Here is a 25,762-nt window from a genome sequence, read left to right on the forward strand (position 1 = left end):
ACACAACATTGTAAACTGACTAGACTTCAATTATATACATACATACACACACACATACAAATTTTTAAAAAAGAGTATTCACAAAGAAAGTTATTTTTTAAAAAGTGAGTCTTGCCCAACGTCTACGTGGACATCCGAAATCTGCAGAAGAGTTGGGGAGACACTCTGTTCCGCACGTTTGAAGAATCTGCTAGCCCTGAGTCACATCGTCCCTGGCTCCCTGGTCCAGCGGATGCAGCCCAAGACAGGAGGGAGGGCTGTCGGCAAGGAGCCCAGCGCGACGCCCCCAGCTCCCAGCCCCCAGCAGCCACCCATGAGCCATCAGCACCGGTCCCTGCAGACTGCCTCATTTCTGCCTCGTACAATAAAAGGGCTCCTCGCGTGCCTAACACCCCATGCTGTTTCTGCCCCCCACACCTGATGTTTCTTCTCTATGTCTGCCTGGAAACGAGTCTGCATGGTTTGCTCATTAGATAGAAGACATACAAGCTCTCAAGGCATCATCGCACAGCAGAACATTCCAGGAAAACCGTGAAAACTGGAGTCTGAGGAGCATTTGACACTGGATCCTATTTGACCTCCTGAAAAGCATTCCTCCCCACCTCCCAGTTGTCAGAGTTCATCTCTGGGTACCTCAAGCTGCACGAGGTGTCCCAGCAAAGGTCCAAGACAGAGAAACAGAAAAGGCTGATGTAATGGCACAGAAGTGACTGCACCTGGTCCCTGCCGGTCCAGTCCAGGAGCCGGGGAACTTCTCAAGCAAAGGTACTAACTGTCCTGCCATCTCTTAAAGACCCCACCACGTCAGGCCCCTGAAAGGCCCCTGGAGTTCAGACCAGCAGAAAAATACAAATCCAACCCTGGTGGGGAAAAGGAGGGCAGAAGGCTTCAGAATGAGGCAGCAAGAACAACTCAGCCCCTTCAGACGGCATCAAACTGCCAAGCTCCAGGTGTCTGTTTTATACAGGTCCCCACCAATGCAACAGGCTGTGCACTGTACCCATTTTACAGGTGAGCAAAGTGAGGCTGAAAGGTGACATCACCCGCTGGAGGACATGTGGCGAGTGGATGAGTGCAGGAGTCACATTTCAGCTCCGTGGGACCCCAGATCCATTTAGAGAGACAGGTCCTGAGAGCTGCCCAGTCTAGAGTGTGCCGTAGTGACTGCCCGGGACGTAGGCGGGGCCACGTGTGCCTGGAGGGAGGATTCGATTATACTTCGTACATGGCTGCATTACTTATTTTATGACCCGTGGAGTCAGTTGAAAATTATTTGCAACTGTGATAAAATCCACATAACAAAATTTACCATCTTCTTTTTCCTTTTTGTTTTTTTATGTTTCCTTTTTGTTTTCCTTATGTTTTTTAATGGAGATACTGGGGATTGGACCCAGGACCTCGTGCATGCTAAGCATGTGTTCTACCACTGAGCTATTCCCATCCCCCAAAATTTACCATCATAATCATTTTTAAGCGTACAGCTGAGGACCACGAAGTACGTTCACCTCATTAAAAACCATCACCACCCTCTATCTTCAGAACTTTTCACCCTGCAAAACTGAAACTCTATCACCATTAAATGACACCCCCCCCAACAGTTTCTGATCGCCTTGCCCAGGGCACCCACCAATCTCCTTTCTGTCTCCCTGAATCTGATGACTGCAGGTGCCTCCTGCCAGTGGACTCGCACAGGATTTGTCCTTTGGTGTCTGATGTGTGTCACTGACCACAACATCCTCATGGTTCACCTGTGTCGTAGCATGTGTCAGAATCTTCCCCCTTTTTAAGGCCGAATCACATCCTGTTGTGGGGATGGACCACATTTTGTTTACGCACTCCTCTGCTGATGGCAACTGAGTAATTTTAAAAGATAAAATAGACAATGAGACACCAAATCATTAATCACGATTAACGCTAACCCTGGACTTTTGACCACTATTACACAGTTTTCTTGTTTTTTGGGCTGTCTGCAGGATTCACATCTGAGAACACCTACATATTTAGAAATAATTACGGAATGCACGTGTTCGTAACACGTGTGATCACTCTGAGCTGCACACAGCTCTGAACAGAAAATACTTCACTTACGTACATTATGAACAACTGGAATGCTTTTATTCATTTTATCTGTGAGTCATTATTCATAGTAACGACTCACTGAATTCTTTTTTTAAATTCTTTTTATTGATTTATAATCATTTTACAATGTTGTGTCAAATTCCAGTGTAGAGCACAATTTTTCAGTTATACATGAACATATATATATATTCATTGTCAAATTTTTTCTCTGTGAGCTACCATAAGATCTTGTGTATATTTCCCTGTGCTATACAGTATAATCTTGTTTATCTATTCTACATTTTGAAATCCCAGTCTGTCCCTTCCCACCCCCCCGCCCCCTTGGCAACCACAAGTTTGCATTCTATGTCTATGAGTCTGTTTCTGTTTGGTATTTATGTTCTTTTTTTTTTTTTTTTTTAGATTCCACATATGAGCAATCTCATATGGTATTTTTCTTTCTCTTTCTGCCTTTCTTCACTTAGAATGACGTTCTCCAGGAGCATCCATGTTGCTGCAAATGGCGTTATGTTGTCGGTTTTTATGACTGAGTAGTATTCCATTGTATAAATATACCACCTCTTCTTTATCCAGTCACCTGTTGATGGACATTTAGGCTGTTTCTGTGTCTTGGCTATTGTAAACAGTGCTGCTGTGAACGTTGGGGTGCAGGTGTCTTTTTGAAGTAGGGTTCCTTCTGGATATAAGCCCAGGAGCGGGATTCCTGGGTCACGTAAGTCTATTCCTAGAGTTCTGAGGTATCTCCATACTGTTTTCCACAGTGGCTGCACCAAACTGCATTCCCACCAGCAGCACAGGAGGGTTCCCCTTTCTCCACAGCCTCTCCAGCATTTGTCGTTTGTGGATTTTTGAATGATGGCCATTCTGACTGGTGTGAGGTGATACCTCATTGCAGTTTTGATTTGCATTTCTCTGATAATTAGTCATATTGAACATTTTTTCATGTGCCTATTGATCATTTGTATGTCTTCCTTGGAGAACTGCTTGTTTAGGTCTTCTGCCCATTTTTGGATTGGGTTGTTTATTTTTTTCTTATTGAGTCGTATGAGCTGCTTATATATTCTGGAGATCAAGCCTTTGTCGGTTTCATTTGCAAAAAAATTTTTCCCATTCCATAGGTTGTCTTCTTGTTTTAGTTATGGTTTCCTTTGCTGTGCAGAAGCTTGTAAGTTTCATTAGGTCCCATTTGTTTATTCTTGCTTTTATTTCTATTGCTTGAGTAGACTGTTCTAGGAGAACATTTTTGAGATGTATGTGAGATAATGTTTTTTCTATATTTTCTTCTAGGAGGTTTATTGTATCTTGTCTTATGTTTGAGTCTTTGATCTATTTTGAGTTTATTTTTGTGTATGGTGTAAGGGAGTGTTCTAGCTTCATTGCTTTACATGCTGCTGTCCAGGTTTCGCAACAGCATTTGCTGAAGAGACTGTCTTTATTCCATTGTATATTCTTGCCTTCTTTGTTGAAGATTAGTTGACGAAAAGTTTGTGGGTTCATTTCTGGGCTCTCTATTCTGTTCCATTGGTCTATACGTCTGTTTTGGTACCAATACCATGCTGTCTTGATGACTGTAGCTCTATAGTATTGTCTGAAGTCTGGGAGAGTTATTCCTCCAGCCTCTTTCCTTTTCCTTCAGTAATGCTTTGGCAATTCTAGGTCTTTGATGGTTCCATATAAATTTTATTATGATTTGTTCTAGTTCTGGACTCACTGAATTCTTAAATAATGGAAAAACAAAAAGGCACTTTGGGCACAGTATATATATATATATATATATATATACACACACATACACACACACAAACACAAACACACACACTATATGTATGTGTATACCATATACACATACATACATAGAATTACAAAAATGCAATATATATATATATATATATGTTGTGACAAGCAGTATGACAAAATATGCTTCTGTCTCAGTTGATAAATAGATTACACACATGCACACATATATCACCCTAGGTTAATACGTTGAAACGTCTGTGAACATCAATGCTTCATAAATGGTACTACCTTCATGTCTTCCCCAAATTTCACAAAGGAGATTTTTGTTGCTGCTGATGCATTATTTTCATTCTGAGGAGTTGAACCTCTTGCAGCTGGACACTGACATCGAAAGGCTCGCTTCTGAGACAAAAGAAGATGAGCCATTTCCGTACTCCGCACGTCATAACCCGTCACTACCGTGAGCAAATGTTCAGTCCTGTCCCGTGCTCCCCGGAAGACACCTGACGTGACAGAGCTTTGATGAAGGATGTTTTGTGAAAAGTGTTATTTTGTAAGGAGTGCATTGTCTTTTAAGGTAAGAGGTCATCTTAACCCTTGGATACACTTCTTCCCCCTCTGAATGAAAAAGCAAAGCGCCTTCTGAGATGGAGCTGTGCTATAAAGACCAGAATCCAGCACAGTGATAGACGTTGACGAACCACAGAGAAAATCCCTGCTAACGCTTCATCTCCTTTCGTTTTCATACGCTTTGGAAGACTGAAAAATTTTAAAACAGCATTCTGTACGGGGGTTCAAAGTTCTGGCAGTCAGAGAGGCATCCCGTGGATGAAGCCAGCGGGAAGCGAGCAGACGTCGCCTGCTACAACTGTACACGCCCCTCCTCTGTGCCCGCACCTTTCCGCTCGGAAGCCACTGGACTGAGTCCGTGAGTGGGATTCTCACATTGCTGTCTCCGCGTTCCGCATCCCAGCAAGGTCCCCAAGGCTCACGATGCGGCCTCTTGGGGGTTTGGCCGAAGCACCCGTGGAAATGGCACTCACCGTAACACAGCTCCCCTGTCCTATCCACCACGGGGGTCTTGGCAAAAGCGAACGCAAACTGGAGCGGGAACCTTAGCAGCCTCTTCCGCTCAGAGAAGAGGGCTCAGAAACCAGCCAAGGCAGAGGAAGTCACAGACTCCAACAGAGCTAAACGTCGTCCCTTTGCTGTCTCCGAAACCACCCTCTGTGTTTCAAGATGGTTAAAAAATAAATGGAAAAAAGCCCAATAAATGTCTGGTTAAGCAGAACGCACGTGTTAAGCGTCAGGAGTCCATGAACGGAGCACTTCCCCTCCCAGCACACTCAGGTGTTCGGGGAATGGCACCCCACGCATCTCTCTGCTCTGTTTCCTCCAAGAGCCCCCCGTTCACACCAGTTCCCCAGCTCCTGGCCTCTGGGCTTGGGGTCTGAGTTTGCTTCCCCAGATCCACACTGTCTGTCTGTTTGCCTTCAGACCCCAAATACCCTTCCAGGACACCCCAGAACACAAATGTTGACAGCACATCTCTGTCCACTCGAGACACAGGTGCACAGTGGAAAACGTTCAAAGAAAAGAAGCAGAGTGGGGAGGGTATAGCTCAGTGGTACAGTGTGTGCTCAGCATGCACAAGGTCCTGGGTTGAATCCCCAGTACCTCGGTTAAAAAAAATCAATCAGTAAAAACCTAATTACCTCCTCCCCCCAAAAAAATTTAAAAAAAGAAAAGAAATAGGACATGAAAGAAGCATTCAGCATTCACTGCACTTAAGATGTACAAAGCCAAAGGAGACCACTCCCTGCCCTGCTCACATTGACGAGATAAAGCACGAAGGCTCAAAATCACCACGACTCTCTTGATTGTGGAATAATTCACGTCCTATCAACCCCCCCATGCAGACCACTGGGAAGTGGACCACTCACTGGCACAGAGTCCATTCTGTAAGTTGTGTACCCAACACCTCCATCTAGGGCCAGAACGTTTCTATCACCCCCAAAAGAAAACCCTGCGTCCACTAAGCACTCACTGCCCCATTTCCCCCTCCCACCGGCCCTTGGTAACTGCTACCTTGCTTTCTCTATGGATTTGCCAATTCTGGATATTTGCTATTAAGGAAATCATACAGTATGTGGTCTTCTGTGTCTGCTTTTCTCATCTCTCATCTCTTCTCTCTTCTGTGTCTGCTTCTCTCATCATGTGTTCAAGGTTCATCCACACTGAAGGCTGTGTCAGTGCTTCCGTCCTTTTCAGGGCTGAGTAATATTCCCCTGTGTAGGGCCATGACACATTTTGTGTATCCATGCATCTGCTGATGGACATCTGTGTTGCTTCCACTTTAGGGATATTTTAACTAGTGCTGCAATGAACATGGATGTACAGGGTTTTGTTTCAACACCTGTTTACAAGTCTTTTGGGTGGGTATCTAGGAGTGGGGGGGTGGGGCTGGGTCATGTGGAAATTCTATGTTTGACTAACTGAGGAACTGCCAGACCGTTTTCCACAGCGGCTGCACCACTTCACCTTCTCACCAGCAACAGGAGGCTCTCAGTGAAAATCATCATCTTCTTTTTAACCCATCGGGAAGCTGAGGATGCCATGAAACGGACATGAACCAGAGCCGAGGCTGTGGTGACACTTCCTGCAAAGCTCAGATCCTTGGTTGCTCGCATCCCTGGTGGGGGGAGTGGGGAGGAGGGCGATGCCAGTTGAAATGGAAAGCTCTGTTTGGCTGCGTGGAGGCTGATAGGCATGGAAAGCCAGGATCCTGAGAAGGTCCAGACAGACAGCCAGCCAGCCATTTACACCCAACCCTTGGACCCATTTCTACAAATCTGCACTCACCCCCTGGGTGGTGGTACACCAGGGCTGCGTGGGACAGGAAACAGAGCCCCACTCCCCAAGGCACTCTGAGCTTTCACCACGGGCAGTCACCCGTGTCCCTGCCCCCCAGCCAGGATGGGAACGTGAGATCACCAAAACCACGGCAGGAGAGGGAACAGGACCTTTCCTGAAAGACCCAACGAGCCAGCAGCCAGGCTCTAAAGCAGAGAAATACCTGTGAACCTCATGCATACTCAGCTCCCAAGCCTTTAAAAAAGGGGAAGAATGGACCCTGCATTCAAGTCCTTGAAGCCAGAGGGAACTGGCCCTAATTAATATTTCTACAGATGGTCTGTGTGTGGTGCAGAAGGGAGACGGTCACTTCTGGTAGCGTCTTGAGCTCGCAAAGGACATCTCCCATCCTTTACGGTCAAGCTACCAGACCTCTACCCCTGGTAACAAGAGCCATGGACTGAACGGTAATTTTAGCCTGGGATCTGAAAAATCTCATGCGATAGCGTCTATGACTTGTAGCCACCTAAACAGATGTCCCCAAAGAGGGCTGAGGTGTAAAAGACTTGCAGGAAACGGGAAAGGTTTAGAGAAGGTGCTTCAACATCCTGCTCTGTTCAATGAATTAAACCAATGATTTAGATGAACGAACAAGACTATTTCTCCAACACGTGGGGGACACAGATGGTGCTGTGGAAGCGAATGAGGTCTTAGACATGGGTAAATGGAACAGCAGGATTAAACTCAGCGGCAAGACCCTCTTTATTTAAGAAGCGTAGTCATCGGCACAAGGATGCTGGTATTCAGATGCGGCTTGACTGCAACTCCTATGAAGGAGATTTTAATCAAATTAAGAAGATTTAAGACAAATTAGCCAGGCAAGCAGTGGCGGGACTTGAAGTCACAAGGGCTAAAGGGAGTGTGACTTATTGCCTGTTGATACGGAGATGTTTTTGAGATCGGGAAGAGAATTTCCACTTGACTCTTCACATGTCAGACCCTAGTGGGAATAATTTTTCTCAGTTCAGACCTCTGATATTTAAGAAGTACGGGAACAAACGGGTGTATAAGATGAGAGCAAACAGGACCCCTAGGAGGGCAAACACCATTTTGCACAAGTGGTCACTCAGGAATCAGGAACATCTCACCCTGAGCTCGAAAGGCACTTGAGTTGTCTTTCAATTTGTTCTGCGTGGCTCATCTGAGCAAGGAAGGACTTAGCTGCTGTCTCAAAGGCCAGAGCTAGGGCTGTCTCTAAAATAAGGACCATGACCTTACAAGAGCTGCCAGACCACAAAATGATCAGCCTGTCAAATCCCACCTTTCCTTCCCTTGCCACGACCAGGGAGAAGATTGACAAGACCCCATCTGTCAGGATACTGCAGAGGGATTACCTCACCGAGAAGCAGGGAATTTGAACAGAGTAGTGTAATCCTTCCTGACCAGGAGGCTCCATGAGTCCATAAGGAAACTTGTCACCTAAGAGACACTGAAGTGGAAACAAACGAACAAAGCATACGCCATAGGAAAGGAACCCAACCAGACCAGCGTTCAAAGAAGCCCCTTTCCCCTTGTGACTTCACAGACGCCTCCCTTGCCTACCTAGGGCGACGCCGGACACAGAACCTGGGGATTCCCATCCTCTGTCCCATTAATCATTCACTGAATGGTTCATCCCCACGGATGAACTGGAACAAAATGTTTGTGAACCGAACTGGTTCAAGTTTTCTCTTCCCCTCAACCCAGGACCCTGAACTTGGATCCACACTCAGCCTGAGACAACAGACAGCCCCTCCAGAGGACAGGCTGGCCTCCGGGTAAATCATTACCCTCTCTGATTGACCATCCAATCATGCCACCCTTTGATCCTCGTTCCCCACACCTGGTTCTTTCTAGCCTTCCTTACTCCTCTTTATTAAAAAAAAAATTTTTTTTTAATTTTTTCATGGGGGGAGGTAATTAGGTTTATTTATTTATTTATTTATTTTAAAAGAGGTACTGGGAATTGAACCCAGGACCTCATGCATGCTAGGTGTGCATTCTACCACTGAGCTATACCCTCCCCCCAAAATTATTAATATTATTATTTTTTGGCTTAAACTTTGAGATGCCTGCAGACCTTATCGGCAGATCAGCAATAATCTGTCTCCCCCTTTGAAACAATCCTCTTGAGTAAAAGTCTCTCCTTGTTGAGACTGGATTTGGTTTTCTACTGGACACCACGCAGACCAGCCTGGCTGGGGGAGACAGTTGGACCGGCAGGGCTGCAGCCCCTTTTCAAGTTTGATTTTTGTATAAAATCAACCTCCCTTTCCCGTGAGACAGCATCAACACTGTAGGATCACAGATCTCGGTGCCACGTCCTGGCTGTGTAGCAGCTACAGAGATCCAGGTGCCACTTAAACATCATTCTGACAAGAATCGGTGCAGGCGTGTGCCTGCCGCGTCTCGTCAGATGCGAGTCACATGACGGTCCGGTAAGGCAGGGCAGGTAAGCTGGGACTCAGTTACTCTGGTGAACGTTCCCTATGGGGCTGAGTGAGCACTGCAGCCCAGTATGTTTGCTCCACCTGTGACACCCATGAGCTGCAAACTCACAGCTCCTGTCCCTCTTCAGGGACACCATGCATGGCCTTGTGGGTGTAGGAATGGGCTATTTAGGGGAGCAAAATTCACTACCCCAAAACATCTCTTTGGCAGGCTAAAAAATATGACAGCCCAAAAGACTCAGTAAGAAACTTCCCCCTAACTGCCTAAAAAAATTTAGAGGGCCTGTTCTCTAAACAGAGATATCACCATAGAAATCTGGTAAAACAAATACGGGCCAGCGGTGGTGGGAGAGACGTGGTAGGGTCTGGAGATAAGAGTCCACTCTATCCCACGGTCTGCCTGGCCCAGCAAACATTTGTTTAAGAAACACTTGTTTTTCCATCCCGCTGTGAATTGCCTTCCTCCCCTTTGAATTCCCAAACCACTACCCTCAATGTCCTCTTGTGTCTTTAGCTGAAGATGGTATTTAAGGTGAGGGTTTTGGCCATTTTGGTTGAGTGACTCAGTTCTCCTGGGTCTCTCCTCATTAAACATTTGTGATTTTCTCCTGTTCATCTGTCTCACATCCATTTAATTCTTACACCAGCCAAAAAACCCTAGAAGAGTAGAGAAAAATGTCTTTATCCCCAACAGCTGCCAAAGCCGATCGTCACCAGAGAATAAGATCAGACAATGTATCGCTGCCATGGCAAAATGAGGACTTTTCATATTCTTGCGGGCTTGTCTCCAAAAGGATCCAGGAGTGACAGAACACATCTGCAGAAGGTGCTGTATTGGGGTGAAGTTATAGCACAAGGCCCCTTACCAGTAACTGCAAAGGAGAACTTACAGCAAAGTCACACAGAGCTAACTGCCCACCTGCAGGAAACAACCCCTCTTAAATTGTATGTTGATTCTGCCAATTCAGACGCAACCATTTCCAACAGCAACGAGATGTGCAGACACTGACAGCTACCCCTGCAATGAATGCTGATTACAATGATATCACGCAAATTCATGACAACACCACGCTTATTAGCAAGAGACCCGTTTAGCACAGCGCCTCATCGCACAGTCGAAAGGGAAGAAACATGACTCACATGTAAGTAAATACGTAAATATCTGCGTGATCTCAGAGTGACTATCTTCAGAATCAGTGCATGGTTACTATTTAAAACAACTAACTCCCAGGGCAAGAAGACCCCCAAATCAGGTGTCACCATTTTAGGAAACCCCTCTCTATACAGCAAATGCTCAATGAGACCAAGTCTAACAGATATTTATCTACCTTGAGACACAGTTCTTTTCTAAGTATTTATAAGTGCATCCCCTTCTCAATTCAGATCTTCCACTAAGCCACAGTTTTATGTGCAAACACCTAATGCTATCACAGCCCACACTGAATTTTTTCGCTTCTGCACTGTTAAGTTATTTGCAATGATGCAGTGATGCACTGATGAGTGCTGACTGGTCCAAGGAGGGGGAGGGAGCATCAAGAACCCACAGACAAGTGTCTGCATGATGGATGTGCGTGGGGGAGGCCCCGGAAGAAAGGGAAGGAGAGGATATCCAGATACGTGGATTTAATCCCAGCCTGAAGAGATGCCTTCCACCCGCTTCAAGAAAGGCAGGGATGCTCCAGCCCTGAGACTGGGGAAAAAAAAAAAGGAAGGAAGGAAGGAAGGAAGGAAGGAAGGAAGGAAGGAAGGAAGGAAGAAAGAAAGGAAGAAAGGAAGAAAGAAAAAGAAAGGCAATGCCATTTGGATCTGGGAGCAGTCCAGCCTTCTTCCTGGACCCCACCAGCAGAGACCTTGACGCCCACTTAGAACCTCAGCAAATGAATGGGGTGCCCAGAAAACCAGAGTGTACCATGGACATACTCACACTATGGAATATAAGAAATAGTGCTTGCCAGTGTTCACAGCAGCACTATTGACAATAGCCAAGACATGGAAGCAACCTAAATGTCCATCAACAGATGACTGGATAAAGATGTGGTATACTTATACAATGGAATACTACTCAGCCATAAAAAAGAATGAATTAATGCCATTTGCAGCAACATGGATCAATCTAGAGATTATCATACTAAGAAGTGAACTAAGAGAAAGATAAATGTCATATGATATCACTTACATGTCAAATCAAAAAAAAAACTGTCCTTGAAAAGTAAATTTATCCTGGAGGCAATGTTTCTTCTTTCCCCTACCTGAGAACAACTGGCCTGATGCTTATTTCAAAAAGCAAAAGACACAAGTAACTCAGTGAGGAAACGGCACCTGAGTCATCCTTGTAAGCGCTCATAAGCTATGCATCTGGTCACCCCCTGCCCTGAACCCGAGACTCTGGCAATAAATAAACTTGGCAGGTAGCTAGAATCAATGGACTCCCCATTCACATGATACGAAATACCACACAATTAAACGTACCCGGCAAACCCGCTCGGGCTCTGGAAACACAGTGCAAAAATCAAAGGACTAGAGGCTGACGTCCAGTTAATAAAACCTAAGAATTCAAAGGAAGAACCAATCTTTTAAGTTATGAAAGCATGGGACTAGCATAAATTAAGGAAATGCTGAACCTCAATGACTGTCAGCAAGACAACTAAAATACACGCGTCGGAACTTGGCAAAGACAAAGATTGAGCAATCCCAGATAAGAGGTACTTTACATGTGTACGTTAGAGGGCTGATCGTATCAGAAAGGTGATCTCTTTCCTTCTTCTTCTTTTTTTTTTTTTGCATGTACCCTTCTTACTTGACTCAACTGCCAAGAATATCATCGAACATCAGCATGAACACAACAGAGGAAACAGTTTTTTTCATTCACGTCTTCCACAATGAGTTGCCCCACCGCCACAGGGCACCCCACATTGCTGGACAACCACAGGGAGCATCGTGGGATTCCCGCACAGACAGGTCTGGCCACGCGTTTGCAAAAACAGACCGAATTCAAATCATCAGTACCGGGCAATCACATCCAGGATGGTACCAAACTGTAAAAACGTGTGCGGGGCCCGGAGAGGGCATGGCTAGCCGGAGGTCCAGAGCAGGAGGGAGAGCCCGGCGGGGAGGAGAGATTTCCTAAGACGAGGTGTTGGTGGGGAAGAAAAAAAGCAAAGGTGAACGCCGTGCAGGAAGGAGCTGAGGGATGGGAGGCTTGCAGGCGCCCCACCGTGGAGCCCCCTGCAGCCCTGGTTCCGGGATTCCCCCTTCCTTCCGGTGGAAGGCCGCTGGGGTGCTCTAACGGGGACAGAGGCAGACACATCCCCGGAGGCCAGGGGCTCAGCCCCTGAAGACGGCTCAGCCCAAGGTGTGCCAGGTCCGGATGTAGCCACGACAGAGAAGCCAAGGCCTCTTAGGGAGCCTCTGGATCTCTCTGCACTGGAGATCTGTGCGTTTAAAAGTCGTTTCTTCCAAGGTCATCCATGGGGCTCTGTGTTGTTGCTGTGAGTCCCCGTGGATGGACAGCAGGGCTGCGAAGACACTCTGGCTAAGACACAGGTGAGGCCATGGGCCTCAGCCCATGTGGATAACTGAACACGCCTCAGCTTGTGTGCTGCCCTCACTTACGGTGGAGACAAAACCGCCAGTGTTTTTCCTCACGAGACCTTCTGTCCATGAGGAGCTCCACCAGAGGTGGGTGGAAGCAACTCAGACCACCCCCTCCAGGCCCACGGAGGAGCCTGAGCAGCCTGGCGAGCCCTTCGGCCAAGTGCTGCTGATCGGGTTAATTTAACCTTCTAAATGTCTTCACTGGAATGGATGTAACAATGGCAAATTCAGTGCTTGCCTGGATTGTGTCTGCAGATGTCTTCTTATAAAGGGAAGGCCTTGTCGCTCAGGCATTCTCACATGTGACCTGTTAAAACTTAGAACAAAAATACTGCTCTGAATTCTGAAGGCAGGCTGTGCTGGTCACAGAGGAGTCCGATGGGTTTTGCTCCTCCTGATCTTCACAGTAGGACCCGCAGACCCACAGCACCTGCCTCAACCCTGCCGCGGCAAACCACACAGAGACCAGCGCAGAATGGCAGGGAGGAGCCAGAACGCCGTTTCCGCAAGCTCTGAGACAGCTCCCTCCACGGCTCTCGGCACTGACTCAACAGTCCTGTGAACCCTGTCTCAGGGCAAAGAGACCAGGAGCCGGGGAGACTTGGAAGGCGGTACAGGCGTTTGGAAGACGGTACAGGTTAGTTATGAATGCACCTCTGGACCAGAATCCAGTCTCCACTCAGTAGTTCACCAAGTTTGGGATTAGCAGATACAAACTCGTATATAAAACAGGTAAGCAACACGGTCCTACCGCACAGCACGGGGAACTATACTGCGTAACTTGCCATAAACCATAATGGGAAAGAAGATGGAAAAGCATATGTATAAAAATGTATATGACTGAATCACTATGCTGTGCACCAGAAACTCACACACTACTGTAAATGATGAAAAAGTAATGAATGATAGAAAAAAAAAATGAGAAACTACATGGAAAGGTGCCACAGTTACTTTGTAAATACAGCCAATGAAGGAATGGATTCATCAACTTTGGAGTCACAGGGACGAGGTTCTGCCAAGTACAACCCACAACCACATTGCATGGGGACGCACCACGAAAAAGGGAACCAGAGTATCACGGACACCAGGCCGGCACAGTCACCCCCGATTCAGGTAAAGGAGGACACGCAACACATACCTCTTATGATGGATCCCGTACCAAACTCTAAAAACAAAAATCAATGGCACTAAAGCATCCCTTCAAACGAAGAGAAGCAATGTCGGGGGAGGGCATAGCTCAGTGGGTACAGCGTGTGCTTAGCATGCACGAGGTCCTGGGTTGAATCCCCAGGACCTTCTCCAAAAATAAACGAATAAATAAATAGACCTAACTACCCCCCAAATTTTTTTTAAATTAAAAAATAAAATAAAATATTAAAAAAAAAAAAACCAAGGAGAAGCAACATAAAACGTCATACAAATTTTTCCCCAAAAAACATTATTTTGCAAGGAGGAAAATTTTCAACCTTAGAAAATCTTTGCAAGAATAAAAGCAAACACAGGTACGCTCCTTCACTTGGGCGTGGGACATTCTGCCACATGGGCTTGCATGCTTTCTCTGTGTCTCTATGTGTGCACGAGTGTGTATACATACACATGAATCTATGCATCCATCCTGTTTCTCCTGCCCCGGAAGACTAAGAAAGGACAAGGAACGTCCTCGTGTTTGTGTGCCATGACGCTTCACAGCGAGCTGCATACACGACGGCCCTTCCCCACTAGGAAGTTCGGCATGCGTCTCCTAGAGCGAGGACAGCGTCCCCCACAACCACGACACCGCTGAAGAATAACACTGAGTCAATCAACGCACCCTACACAGTCCCCAGGTAACTGCACCACCGTGCTCTCTTCTCCAATCCAGGATCCATTCGAGAGTCACTCAGGGTTATGTTTCTTCACCTTTTGAAAACTGTAACTGCCCCCCCACCCCCACTCCCACCCCTGGCCTTTCTTGGTTTGTTCGTGGCACTGACTTTTCGGGAGAAAGAATCCAGGTCAATTGTCTCATACAGTGTCGTATATTCTGGATTAGCCTGTTCATTTCTTTGGGCACAAATTCAGGTTGAACCTTTTTGGCAGGGGTGTCACACAGGTTTTTTATCTATTTTTTTTTGGTGTCCTTGTTGCCTCGTATCAGGAGACACAGGACACCGAGCTGCCCTGTTCTTGCTGGTCTCCTGGTTAGAAGGAAAGCCGCCAGATTGTCCCATTTTCTCTCCCAATTTACCTCTTTAATGAAACCTTCTCTCCGCCATTTTCTCTGAGACACACAACACGGTCACTGTAATTTTTTTTGCTCTGGATTATCCTGACCCCCCAAATGGGCTTATTTTCACGGGTATTTGCTGCCATAAAATATCCTTCTCAGGGATTTACAGTCCACTTGAGAAACCTTTTCATCCTCATCAAAGGATTAAAAAATAAATCACTGACTATCCCAGGACGGACATCAGCAGAATAAGCAACCGACTGACGGCAGGTCCTGTCAGCTAGAATGACATCTCATAAAAAGGAAATTTCCTTTTTCTTTTTTCCGTCATTTCTAAGAAAACTTCAATATCCGTCAAGTTTTTTTCTTTGGAGCGAACAAATGAGAACTCTCAGAGACAAGATCAAAGCGTTTTCTTGATTATCATCAAAGTCTTCAATCCATTTAAGGAGAGGGATAGTTTAATATGCCGTATTCGAGAACCCCAAACTCTGGACTGCGAGGTACCTCAGAATCCCCCGGGAGGATGGCTTCACGTTGGTAAGATATAACGGATATTGTTACTACGTATTCAGGAGCAGAACTTCTAGCCCCCGCTGGAAGACTCCCCCTTTACAGCAGAGCATTACAAAAGGATGATGAACGCTGTATTCATTTATTGTGAATTAATCATGAGTCTCTGCATACTTTTAATTAGCTACCGAGTCTGTCAGTTTTTTTTTTTTCTGAGCCCTTCTAGCTGGGTCCAAAGACTGTCAATCTCCCCTCCAGACTAAAATAACAACAACAACAACAACAACAAAAGAACCCAAAGCACTTCCCTGCAAAACGCACAGTTGTTTTTCCAGAGGAATAAAAATAAAACTCTCTACTTAGCAGGTGCTTAAGGCTTTGAAAGCTAGGTCAGAAATCAAAGCCGGCTCCTGCATTGATGATAGCTTTAGAAAATAAATTATTCTTTAAAACCCTCCCTCCCCGCCAAAAAAAGTTTGTTTCTGAAAGAGAAAAGGCATACATGATCCTTTTAAAGAACAAATTACAGACATCACAATGGAAAATGAATCTGTTAAGCTGCTCAGCGTTCACAGGGAACACAAGCCACGGTGCTAAGCCTCCAAGGATGTTTGCTGCCGAACGCGAACCCTCTGTTGGGGGGCTTAAATTGAACACAAAAGGAAATCCTAGAAGGTCACTGTCTTTTTCTTCTCTTTAATTCGTATTCTAACTCTGATCCCTTACAGTGAAAGACCATCGAGTATTCTAGGAAGAAAGAGAAGATTAAGTTGAATCTCCTGTTCCACGGATCAGGGTTTCTGCACTCGGCGCTATGGACATTCGGGGCTGGGTAACACTTTGTGGTGGGGCGTCTTGTGCATGGCGGGACGGTTAGCAGCAACCCTGACCTCCACCCGCTCCATGCTGGTAACCACGTCCCTCCAGACTTATGAAACCTAAAAACGCCTCCAGACTGGGCCATATTCCCCCTGGAGGGCAAAATCTCCGTGCAGGAGAAACACTGCCACCTGTAGCCCCAGAGTCCCAAAGCTGTATTTCAAAGATGGTTCAGTCTCCATTCTACAGAGAAAAGCCCCAGCAAGGGGAGGTTAACCTACTTCCTGAGCACACTGGCCCAGGGGTGGGATCCAAAGCCCGGGTCTCCCCGACTCCACATGGTCCCACTTCCGGGGGCCTTTGGGGGACGATGTGAACCAGACCTTGTCTGACAGCATCTCCCTGCCCACTTCTCTGAGCCTGCTGCTACATGGGGCCTGAATGCCCAGCAGGGCCCCCCTGACATCACAATGGCCCTCTTCGCATCATCAAGCAGCAGCCCCTGCCGGAGAGGAGGGCGCATAACAGGGACTCTCATCTCCAAGGGGTTTGGAAACCGCCTCCTTCATCCCGTCCCCATCAGCACCACACACTCACTTTTGCTGCAGGAAGAAAGCTGTTCTGTCCCTCAGGTGTGGAGACCAACCCGAGCACCACGAGTCTTCCCACAGTGCCAAGTGTTTGTACCTCTGCTGGTTCAACCACTGTCACCTCGAAGGTCCAGGATACGTGTGAAACCATCGATAAAACGCCACCCCTGTATTCTCCAAGATCTTTCAAGCGACACACTTATTATGACAGTTTACTAGGGTGTACGGCCCGGACTAGCCCAGGGCAGCTGTTCTCCAGGAAAATGTTTGTCCCCACGGCTGCTCCCCTTTTGTTGGAAAGTCATCTGTGAAGGAAAGGGAGACCTGGGGCAGCTCCAAATGGACGTCATCCCTGCAATATCAGAATGCTCTGAAACGTCATTACAAAGGTCACCAAATAAATGCCCCACGTGACTTGGACGACGTGGTCAGGGTGAGGGGAGCACTTTGTCAACAGGCAGTGACACTTTGAGAGCGAAAGCAGCTGTACTCACACTTGAGCGGTCATCCTGCAGGAGACGTTCCGTCACTGAGACCACCATGTGCAGGTACAGAGACGGTGACTACCTCTCAGCAGAGAGAAACTGGGTAGCGCCAGGCTCATCCTGTGAATTCATCCAAAAGCAGAAGAGTCAGGTACTGAATAACCACATCCTGAAACACTTCAATGAAAGGGTCCTCTGTCATGCCTAGGGGATTCCTCTCCCTGCCTCTTTCTTTTTTCCACTCTCTGCCCAACTCCTAGTCACCCACAGGTGTCAGCTGACTAGCCACCACCTCCAGGAAGCCTCCCATGATTGCACAATCTAAAGCAGTTGCCCCAGTGTTGATAAATCAAAGCACCTCCCCTCTCCCCTTTACAGTAGTTGTCACTATCTGCAAAACTATATTTGGCTTCTTTTTATTTGGTATCTGTCCTCCCCACAGGCTGTATGGGTCAAGATGGCAGGGGCCATCTGTCTGTCATTACAAGTGCTCAGAAAGTATTTTCCAAATACAGCTGGGGTCACAGAGAGCGGCGCATGGGACTCTGACCTCAGCTGCTTTTGTAGCCAAGTAAGAATGTTTTTACATTTGTAAGAACACTTTTGTGATATATGAAAAGTCCTTCATGAAGTCCTTATTTCAAGGTCCACAAAGCCCAAAAGTATTGGAACACAGCCATGGCCATTCATTTATTACCTGTAACTGCTTCCATGCTACAAAGTCCACGCTGAGTAGTTCAGACAAATATCGTTTGGCTCAAAAACATGAAAATATTGACTATCTGGCCCTTTACCGAAAAAAGTCTTTCAACCTCTGGGATAGAGCCCTCCCTGGGAGCTGAGAATGAAGTCAAAGAAAACCAGCTGGATGGCTCTGAACCTCCTCAGGAACCTACGTACTTTTCAGTTGTTGGCGTTTGGACAAAACCCAGCACGTGCCTTGAAACACTTAATGTGTAGACAATAGTGTTTATCCACTTAAAATAGGACGTACAATCCCACTTGGTAAAGATGATGCACAAGACAACGCCACGGTACAGAAAAATGACGATTCTACCGATTTTTGTAAATGGAGATCTTGCTTTACTGAAGGTCCGCTTCCAGCCACAATTTCTTAGGTACCACCAGTGTCCCAGAAATGTCCTTCTTCCCCCTCCCCAGAGATGGCATTTGAAACTGCCATCGGTCTTCCCGTGTGGCTTTCCACATTAGATTCTTGTTGAAAAGGAATGGTGTGTGGGTGGGCACTGACCTTCCACCCCATCTGGGGGGGGGGCACGGTCATCTCTTCTGCCCACTCACCATGACATCACTGGGCAAGACCAAGTGGGTAAGGACATGGATTTGAACAAGTGGGGGACCCCCTGCCCCCTTGCAAGGCAGGGAAGATCTCAGTCCTCCTCTCCCTTTCTCTTGCCCACATCTTTTATGTACAGGAAATACTGTAAGACCTCAGCAGTCGGAGCCCTTTGATCCCCTACTCAATACTTTATGCAGAGCAACAGACACATGTAAACAGATTAAGCCACAGTGCCAGCCACAGTGGTATTGCCACCAGGGACTCTATCCGCAGAAGGAAAACACGCAAAGAAGAACAGAAAAGCTCCTGTTCAGAGGCCCCCTTTTCAAAGTATCATTAGAGTGGTTCTAGCTCAGGGTGGTTCTGCCCCACGTGGGTCTACACGCATCTCTGGTTCTCACAACTGGATGGGGAGCACCCGCATCCACTGGGTAGAGGCCAGGGACGCTGTCAAATTTCTATGAAGCACAGGACAGCCCTCCAGCACCCAGCATCCAGCCCAACCCTCCACCACAAAGAGTTGGCCTCAACCATCAGTGGTGCCAAGGTTTACAAACCACATCAGATGGCCGGTCCAGCAATCATTACGTTGGGTGTGACGACAGAGATTGGCCAAAGCCTTGATGGGGTTGGAGGGGGGGGGTCACACCCAGGTTGTTCAAACAATTATCCACTGCCAATTCTGAGTGGTGGTTCCACTATGACTATAGTAAGTTGTATGAAAATAAGTCGCTTTAGACAAAATTTATAATCCCAGTTACAGTCACAGAACAAGACGATGGAAGGCGGTCAAGTGGTGAGGTCTGCTTTATCACTAGGAACCTATATTTTGATTTACTCTGTGAGTTAACAAATAATAAGCATGTTTATCTGTAATGTATGAATCTGTTTATAATCATCGTAACTGTCATGCAGTTGGTCATTTTTTTCATTATTCTCATCCCTTCTACGCACGAGGTTTTAGTTACTCAAATCTGAAAATCGTGACAGTGATTTAAAGGCAGAGTGAGAGCCCACTGTCCCTTGTCCTTGATTCTGAGACACCCAAAGCCCTGGAAACCAAAAGGTTTTTGTAAAATCTTTTTCTTTTCATTTGGCAGCAAAACCCAACCTGAACTGACGGAGTCATCCGTCTTGTCTTGACCCACCCGCCTCTGCTGTTTGCTAGTATCGTGGTGCCTTGCTGGGAAACATTAGGCTTCAACTGCACTGGGAAAACATCAAGAAGTGTTCAAGACACCCCGCGAGTAACAGTGATAGGAAGACAAGAAAGCGTTTGTCATTAGCAACAGCCCAGTGTGACCGGGGTGTGCCTCCAACGCCTCTTACTTGAAGAAGACGGTGTAGGAAGACGGTAAAGACTTGGAGAGGCAGGTGACTGACATTTGACCGATGGGTTTACCCTGGGATGACCGGTGAACCTAGTTTCCCTGGGGTTAGGGGTTCTAGTTTTCAAACTGGGGCCGTCTCAATAAGCCTACTTACCTGTGAAAACTTACAGGATATTCCATGTACGAGCAGACAGTGAAGGCAAGTGTGAGGGTTCAGGAGACTGACCGAAGGAATGAAAGACGCCTGATGGAAATCCAGGGTGAAAAAGCATCTTCTCAACATAAAGCAGCAGGATATGGCGCTCAGGAATTTGCAAACAGAATATTCTTGGTGGACGTGTAGGGAGAGTGTAGATGTCAACAGAGGACGGAGGTCTCCCACCCTGTAGTGGCTGGTCGTGTTGAAAACTGATGTCAGTAAGTCTCTCTTTGGGACCAGCCTTCAGCCAGAGTCTCTTTTCCCAAGGTGATGTCACCTACCGGTGGGGGAGCTCAGAGATCATCTATTTCCATGGTAGCCCAAAGACAATGGGTGGTCCCCAAAGGGGCAGCCTCCTTGCCTTCAAGTGGGACAAGTGAGGGACCGTCCTGGCTCTAGAGTTTGCCCTGTAACGGGCTGAGGTCTCCAACAGCACAGCAACACAGCTCACCTCCTCCCTCGGCCTCATCCTCCTTACGAGGGTTGATCCAGGAATTCACCCCACCCCAAACCCTCCTGAATGCACATCTCGTCCCAGAATCTACTTCCTGGGACTGCATGTAAGACAGAAGCAGATACAAACTCATCAGAAACAGCCTCATTCTGCCCCTAAGCTATGATCCTGAGAGAAACCCTTACAAATGATGGGAGAGAGGTCTTCAGGCTGAGCTGTGGGGTCCGTGGGTGTGTTGGCGCTTCGGGCAGAGGTGAGACAGAGTGGTCAGTGACTGGAGAAACCAACAACCACCATGACAGAAAACTGAACTCAAGTTACCCATACATCATCACGCAAACAAGAAGGATCTGCCAAGAGATTATTTCCCAAGAGTCCAAGCACCAGCAGGAAGCCACCTGGGCTAGAAGAAAACTATAAAATAATGGAGTTTCTGGTGCGCCCTCTCACACACTTCTCATGAAATAGCCCATTTGAAGGACTTATTTCTTCTTTAGTATGAAATCTGTAGTATGGCCTTTTGACCGCACAATTTTGTATTCCATCAAGAGTGGATAAACGTGTCCTTCAGCTCTTTGTTCACTATGTACTGATTAATACAAGGATAATGGTGGTGGTCATGAGCACGGAACTGTGAAGTACAGTGAAAAAAAAATCATGTAGAATGGGTTGGCTGGCAAACTATGACCCCTGGGTCAAATCCAGCCCACTGCCTGTTTTTTTGTCAATAAAGTTTTATTGGAACGTAGCCGTGCACACCCATTTACTTACTGTCTATGGCTGATTCTGCACTGTCACCTCACAACTGTGCAAATGTGCAAAGCCAACAATATTTACCATGCACGTGGCCTTACACAGAAAATGTGTGCCAACCCCTGACTGGATATGGCCAAGATGTGTGATTTGTTCATCACTGGCCTCAAGAACCAGAGATTATGGCAACTGATTCCATAAGAGACAGACCGCTCAGAAGAAACACTAGGTTGACAAGTCAGATCATGACAGAAGTCTTTGAGAGGGTCGATTTTCACATTTCCATTTTGCCTCTGCAGAATCTTGTTCTCTCACCATCATCATCACAGGGCCAAATAGTACATGGTGGGCAGACTATGGTGACTCTTAAGCACCTTCTTCTCAAAGGTACTCAAGCATCTGGAGACCACGGATATACGTTACAGGTTATCTTCTTTATTTTTAATTGGCTAAACCTCGTGTTCTCTGTAGAGATCGGCAGTACCCTGGGAGTCGGTGGTCTATCCTCACACAATTTAATTTACCAGTGTATTACTACATGAAGACATTTAACTCTGTAGCACCTGCCTTCATGCAGCCCACTGGGAGGAATACGCGTACGTTTTTCTGCAGGACTATGAATGGGTTTGATTACTGAGTGCTGCCCCCACCGGCTGAGGGTGTCCTACGAGATATGGGAAAGGCACTTTATCATTTTTCTAAAACATGCGTAACTCAATTCCAAAACACATCCAGCTCCAAGGACTTCAGGTAAGAAATTGTTTATCAATATCCAGTGCATGCCGAGAGCCTGTGCCACCTGGGACTGTGGAAATCCTGAGGATTTCATCAGTGCCACTAACTATGAACATCTGGAATCAGACCAAATCAGACAGCTGCGATCCTCATTCACAGAAGCCCCTTCCTTGCAGAAGAAAAGTTTTAATTGGCAACATGTAATGAGAAAGCAACAAAAGCTACGTATGTCACGTTTCCACCATTTCCCACCGTGCAGGCTCGGTTATGCTGCTGGGAAGCTGGGTTTATTTCCAAAGCACAGTTGAAAATGCCAAGATTTTTAGCCCTTGAGCCCAGCGATGAAGGGGCATTCATGCCTGAATTTATGACACAAAACAAATTCCATAAATCAGCTAAACATAATAACGCTGACCCAATGAGAGAAAAGAATTACAACCACGGAATTGTCTTTTTTTTTTTGCCAAGGGTGGGGATAGTTTCAAGTTTGCCAAATGAATCTGACTTGTCTCTGTTCCACTCAGCCCACTTTCTGCTTTGCTCTGGATGGGACAGCTGTTACTGTCTTTGTTTTATACTTAACAGTATTACAGTTTTCCAAGGGTCAGTTGGTCCTTTGATAATTCAAAAAAATGGAAGGCTACCGGGATCATGTAACCATTCTGACCCATACGCTACGGAAAGAAAACATCAACATTTGCCAAAGTGCATGTTGGTGATGCAATTAACATCTTCTGTAACCTGTTCCGTGTGCCACCTTAGTAAGAACTTCCACGAGGGGAACAAGCACAAGCAACGTCCAGTTCCAGCCCTGTGAGTTCGCACCTGTGCAGCAACATGGGCGATCTTGGGGGAGTGTCTCCGTTTTGGGGTGAGGTCGACACTTAACATCTTCTTTCTGTTCTCTTTCTGTCAGTTATTTCTAGTTTGATCCCATGTGGTCAGAGAACAAACTCTATCATTTTTAACTCTTCTAAATTTGCTGAGGTTTTTTTTTTTTTTTTTTTCCATAGCCCAGTCTACTAGAATATGGCTTCTGTTTGCTTTTGGGGTAAACAGTTCTATAGCTGCTAACCAGAAAAGGCTGATTTATAGTGCTGTTCAAATCTTCTATACCCTTAATGGTTTTCTGGCTATTAATTCTATCCGTTATTGAGAGACTCGCACTGAAATCTCTAGCTATTTCTTTTTGCTTTTTCATTTGTTTTAGTTTCATTTATTTAGAAGTTCTATCGTGAGGTGTATAAACATTTACGCTTGTCACGCCTTCTTGGTTAATTGACCATTTTTCACCATGTAACAACTTTCTTCGTCCCTAGCAGGATTCTTTTTCTTCCCTCTAGCATCTTGAGATTAATAAAACGACTCCAATATTCTTTACATTAGTGTTAGCATGGCTTATTTCTTTTTATTTTTCATTGTTAACTTGTGTCTTTAAAGTGTTTCTTGCAGAATGCCTATGGCTGGGTCTTATTTTTTATTCATTCTGACAATCTCTGCCTGTTAACTGCCCTAAATTGTGCAGTTTTCCCACGTGGAAGCCACATCTTTGTGCTGACCTTGTCCAAAAGGCTATGTGTAGCAGCAGACAGAGGTGGGGGTCTGACTACACGTTTGGTGCATTTATATCTTAAACTAGTTGTACAGAGAGTTCTGGAGCTTCCTCCTGGGGAACTACAAAGATTCTTAGGGAAATCATTAAGTTTAACACAGGACTAGAAATGCAGAACTGTGAAAAAGTATTTCTTACAATGATCAACCTCTATAAAAACTGTAAATGTGAAAAAATGTTAAGATAAATAGCGTTATCTTCATTCATTGTTGTTCACAGCACCTTCCTACCCAGAATCCGCCCCCCCACCCCAGCCCTCTTGTAACAGGTTGTGTTTGTGAAAAAGACTAATTCCCCTGGTTACAGGTAAATGGACCTGACGGGGTCCAAGGTCTGAGCTAATGCTGATTCCATTTCTCAGTCTAGTCAGGTACACTGGCTCAAGGGCTGTCACGGAGGCCCGGTGGTAGCTGACGGTTCCAGTTTCCCCATGATAAGGAACACTCACTCTGTGGGGCCAGGGAATCAGAATTCATTTAGGGGAAGCCCAGCCCTGGGCAGCTGAGGGCACATTATTAATACTGAGCCAGCACCTAAAGCATGCACGTGCACCCTAGCTTCGCCGTGCTCCTCTCCCTCCAGGTCCTGAAGGGCCCTGGGGCCCACTGCAGGGTGAATTCCTGAGTACCCGCTTCATGCAAGACACCGCGAAACGGTCATCGACTTTAGATGGAGAAAGGCAATGTGCAAAATATTGACAATTACTGAATCTGTGATCATCTATACACCCTTCAATTACTGCATCTATGATCATGTGTAATTCGTCCAATTATTAAGCCTATGAGCATCCGTATGCCCTGCAATTATTTGAACTATCATGTGTGAGCCCTCCAGTTACTGAATCTGCAATCATCTGTACACCCACCCTTCAATTACTGCATGATCTTCCGTAAACCCTTCAATTATTGAATCTCTAATCATCTATAAACCCCGCAATTACTGAATCTATGATCATGTGTAACCCCTTCAATGATTCAATCTGTGATCATCTGAACACCCTTCAATTACTGAATCTTTGACCAGTTATGAAGGACATACAGATGATCGTTCTTTCACAGGAGATTTAAGTGGCGGACACATCTATAATAAAAAGTTGGGTAGAGCCTTAAAAAACAGAATCAAAGCATCACCTATAACCATTTTTCCAAGCGCATCCCTGCAGCACCAAGTCATAGGACGAACAAGCTTCATCTCAGCCGTGACCACGACGTTCCTGAAACTGCCCTGGTGTGCAAGGCCCGTGTTAGCTCCGTAAACAGCCCGAATCTGCCACCACGCTGGTGCTCACGTGTGTTCTGCCAGGTGCCTGATGGCGATGGTCAGGCAGTGGGCGGGCCCTCTCTATGGCCAACGGCTACTGATCAGAGACCTGCATCCGTGCACACCAGCCGGCCTCGCAGGGCCCCGTCCTTGCTCAGGCCATGTCCTACGGGTGTTTACACTGACACCTTGTGGAAGGTTACCTTCCCAGGTGGCTCTCTAAAACAGCCTCGCATATCCGTCACCCTTAACCTTTCTTGGCACCACCTTGCCGTACGAACTGGCAATTCCACGATGACACCTTCAACAAATGGTGCCAGACTTTATCTTAAGACCTGGTCGTTGGCACACCAGCCTTCAACGTCTTAACATTTTATGCTCAACATAGTAGCAGAAAACAGACTGAATTAATGAACGCGTATAGAATTTTCAAAACATTGACGGCCACCTCTGTTTTGTCTGCTGACCGTGGAATACACTCCCACATTCCTGGGTTGGCGGACACACTGGCCCTGCCAACTAAACCACAAAGGGTTCCTTAATAGGCATCATATACGCCCTCCTTCCCAGGCACGGGTCGGAGTCGCAGCATTAAGAAGCACGCCACCGTTAAGAAGCACCAGCTTGGGGCTCTCCCTGCTGGTCATGGGCGGCTAGGCTGCACCCCGCAGGTCTGAAAGCCTTGGAGCTGCCCAGCCTCATCGCCAAAGAAAGACCCCGGCAACAGCGGCAGACACGTCAGTGGTTCAT

At 46.4% G+C, this 25,762-nt stretch overlaps 1 protein-coding gene across 2 annotated transcripts in view; it reads right to left on the reverse strand.

The window, feature by feature from the left end:
- Positions 1 to 25,762, reverse strand: part of LOC105086567 (steroid sulfatase) — a 137,690-nt gene that overhangs the window by 84,705 nt on the left and 27,223 nt on the right. For both annotated transcript variants that reach the window (XM_031445988.2, XM_031445987.2), the window contains exon 2: positions 17,378 to 17,488. In XM_031445988.2, the coding sequence (XP_031301848.1) occupies positions 17,378 to 17,391 (14 nt within the window). In that variant the 5' untranslated portion in view covers positions 17,392 to 17,488. The remainder of the gene's footprint in view (positions 1 to 17,377; positions 17,489 to 25,762) is intronic.

This window comes from Camelus dromedarius, chromosome X (assembly GCF_036321535.1).
Source record: "Camelus dromedarius isolate mCamDro1 chromosome X, mCamDro1.pat, whole genome shotgun sequence".
NCBI classification, from domain to species: Eukaryota; Metazoa; Chordata; class Mammalia; order Artiodactyla; family Camelidae; genus Camelus; species Camelus dromedarius.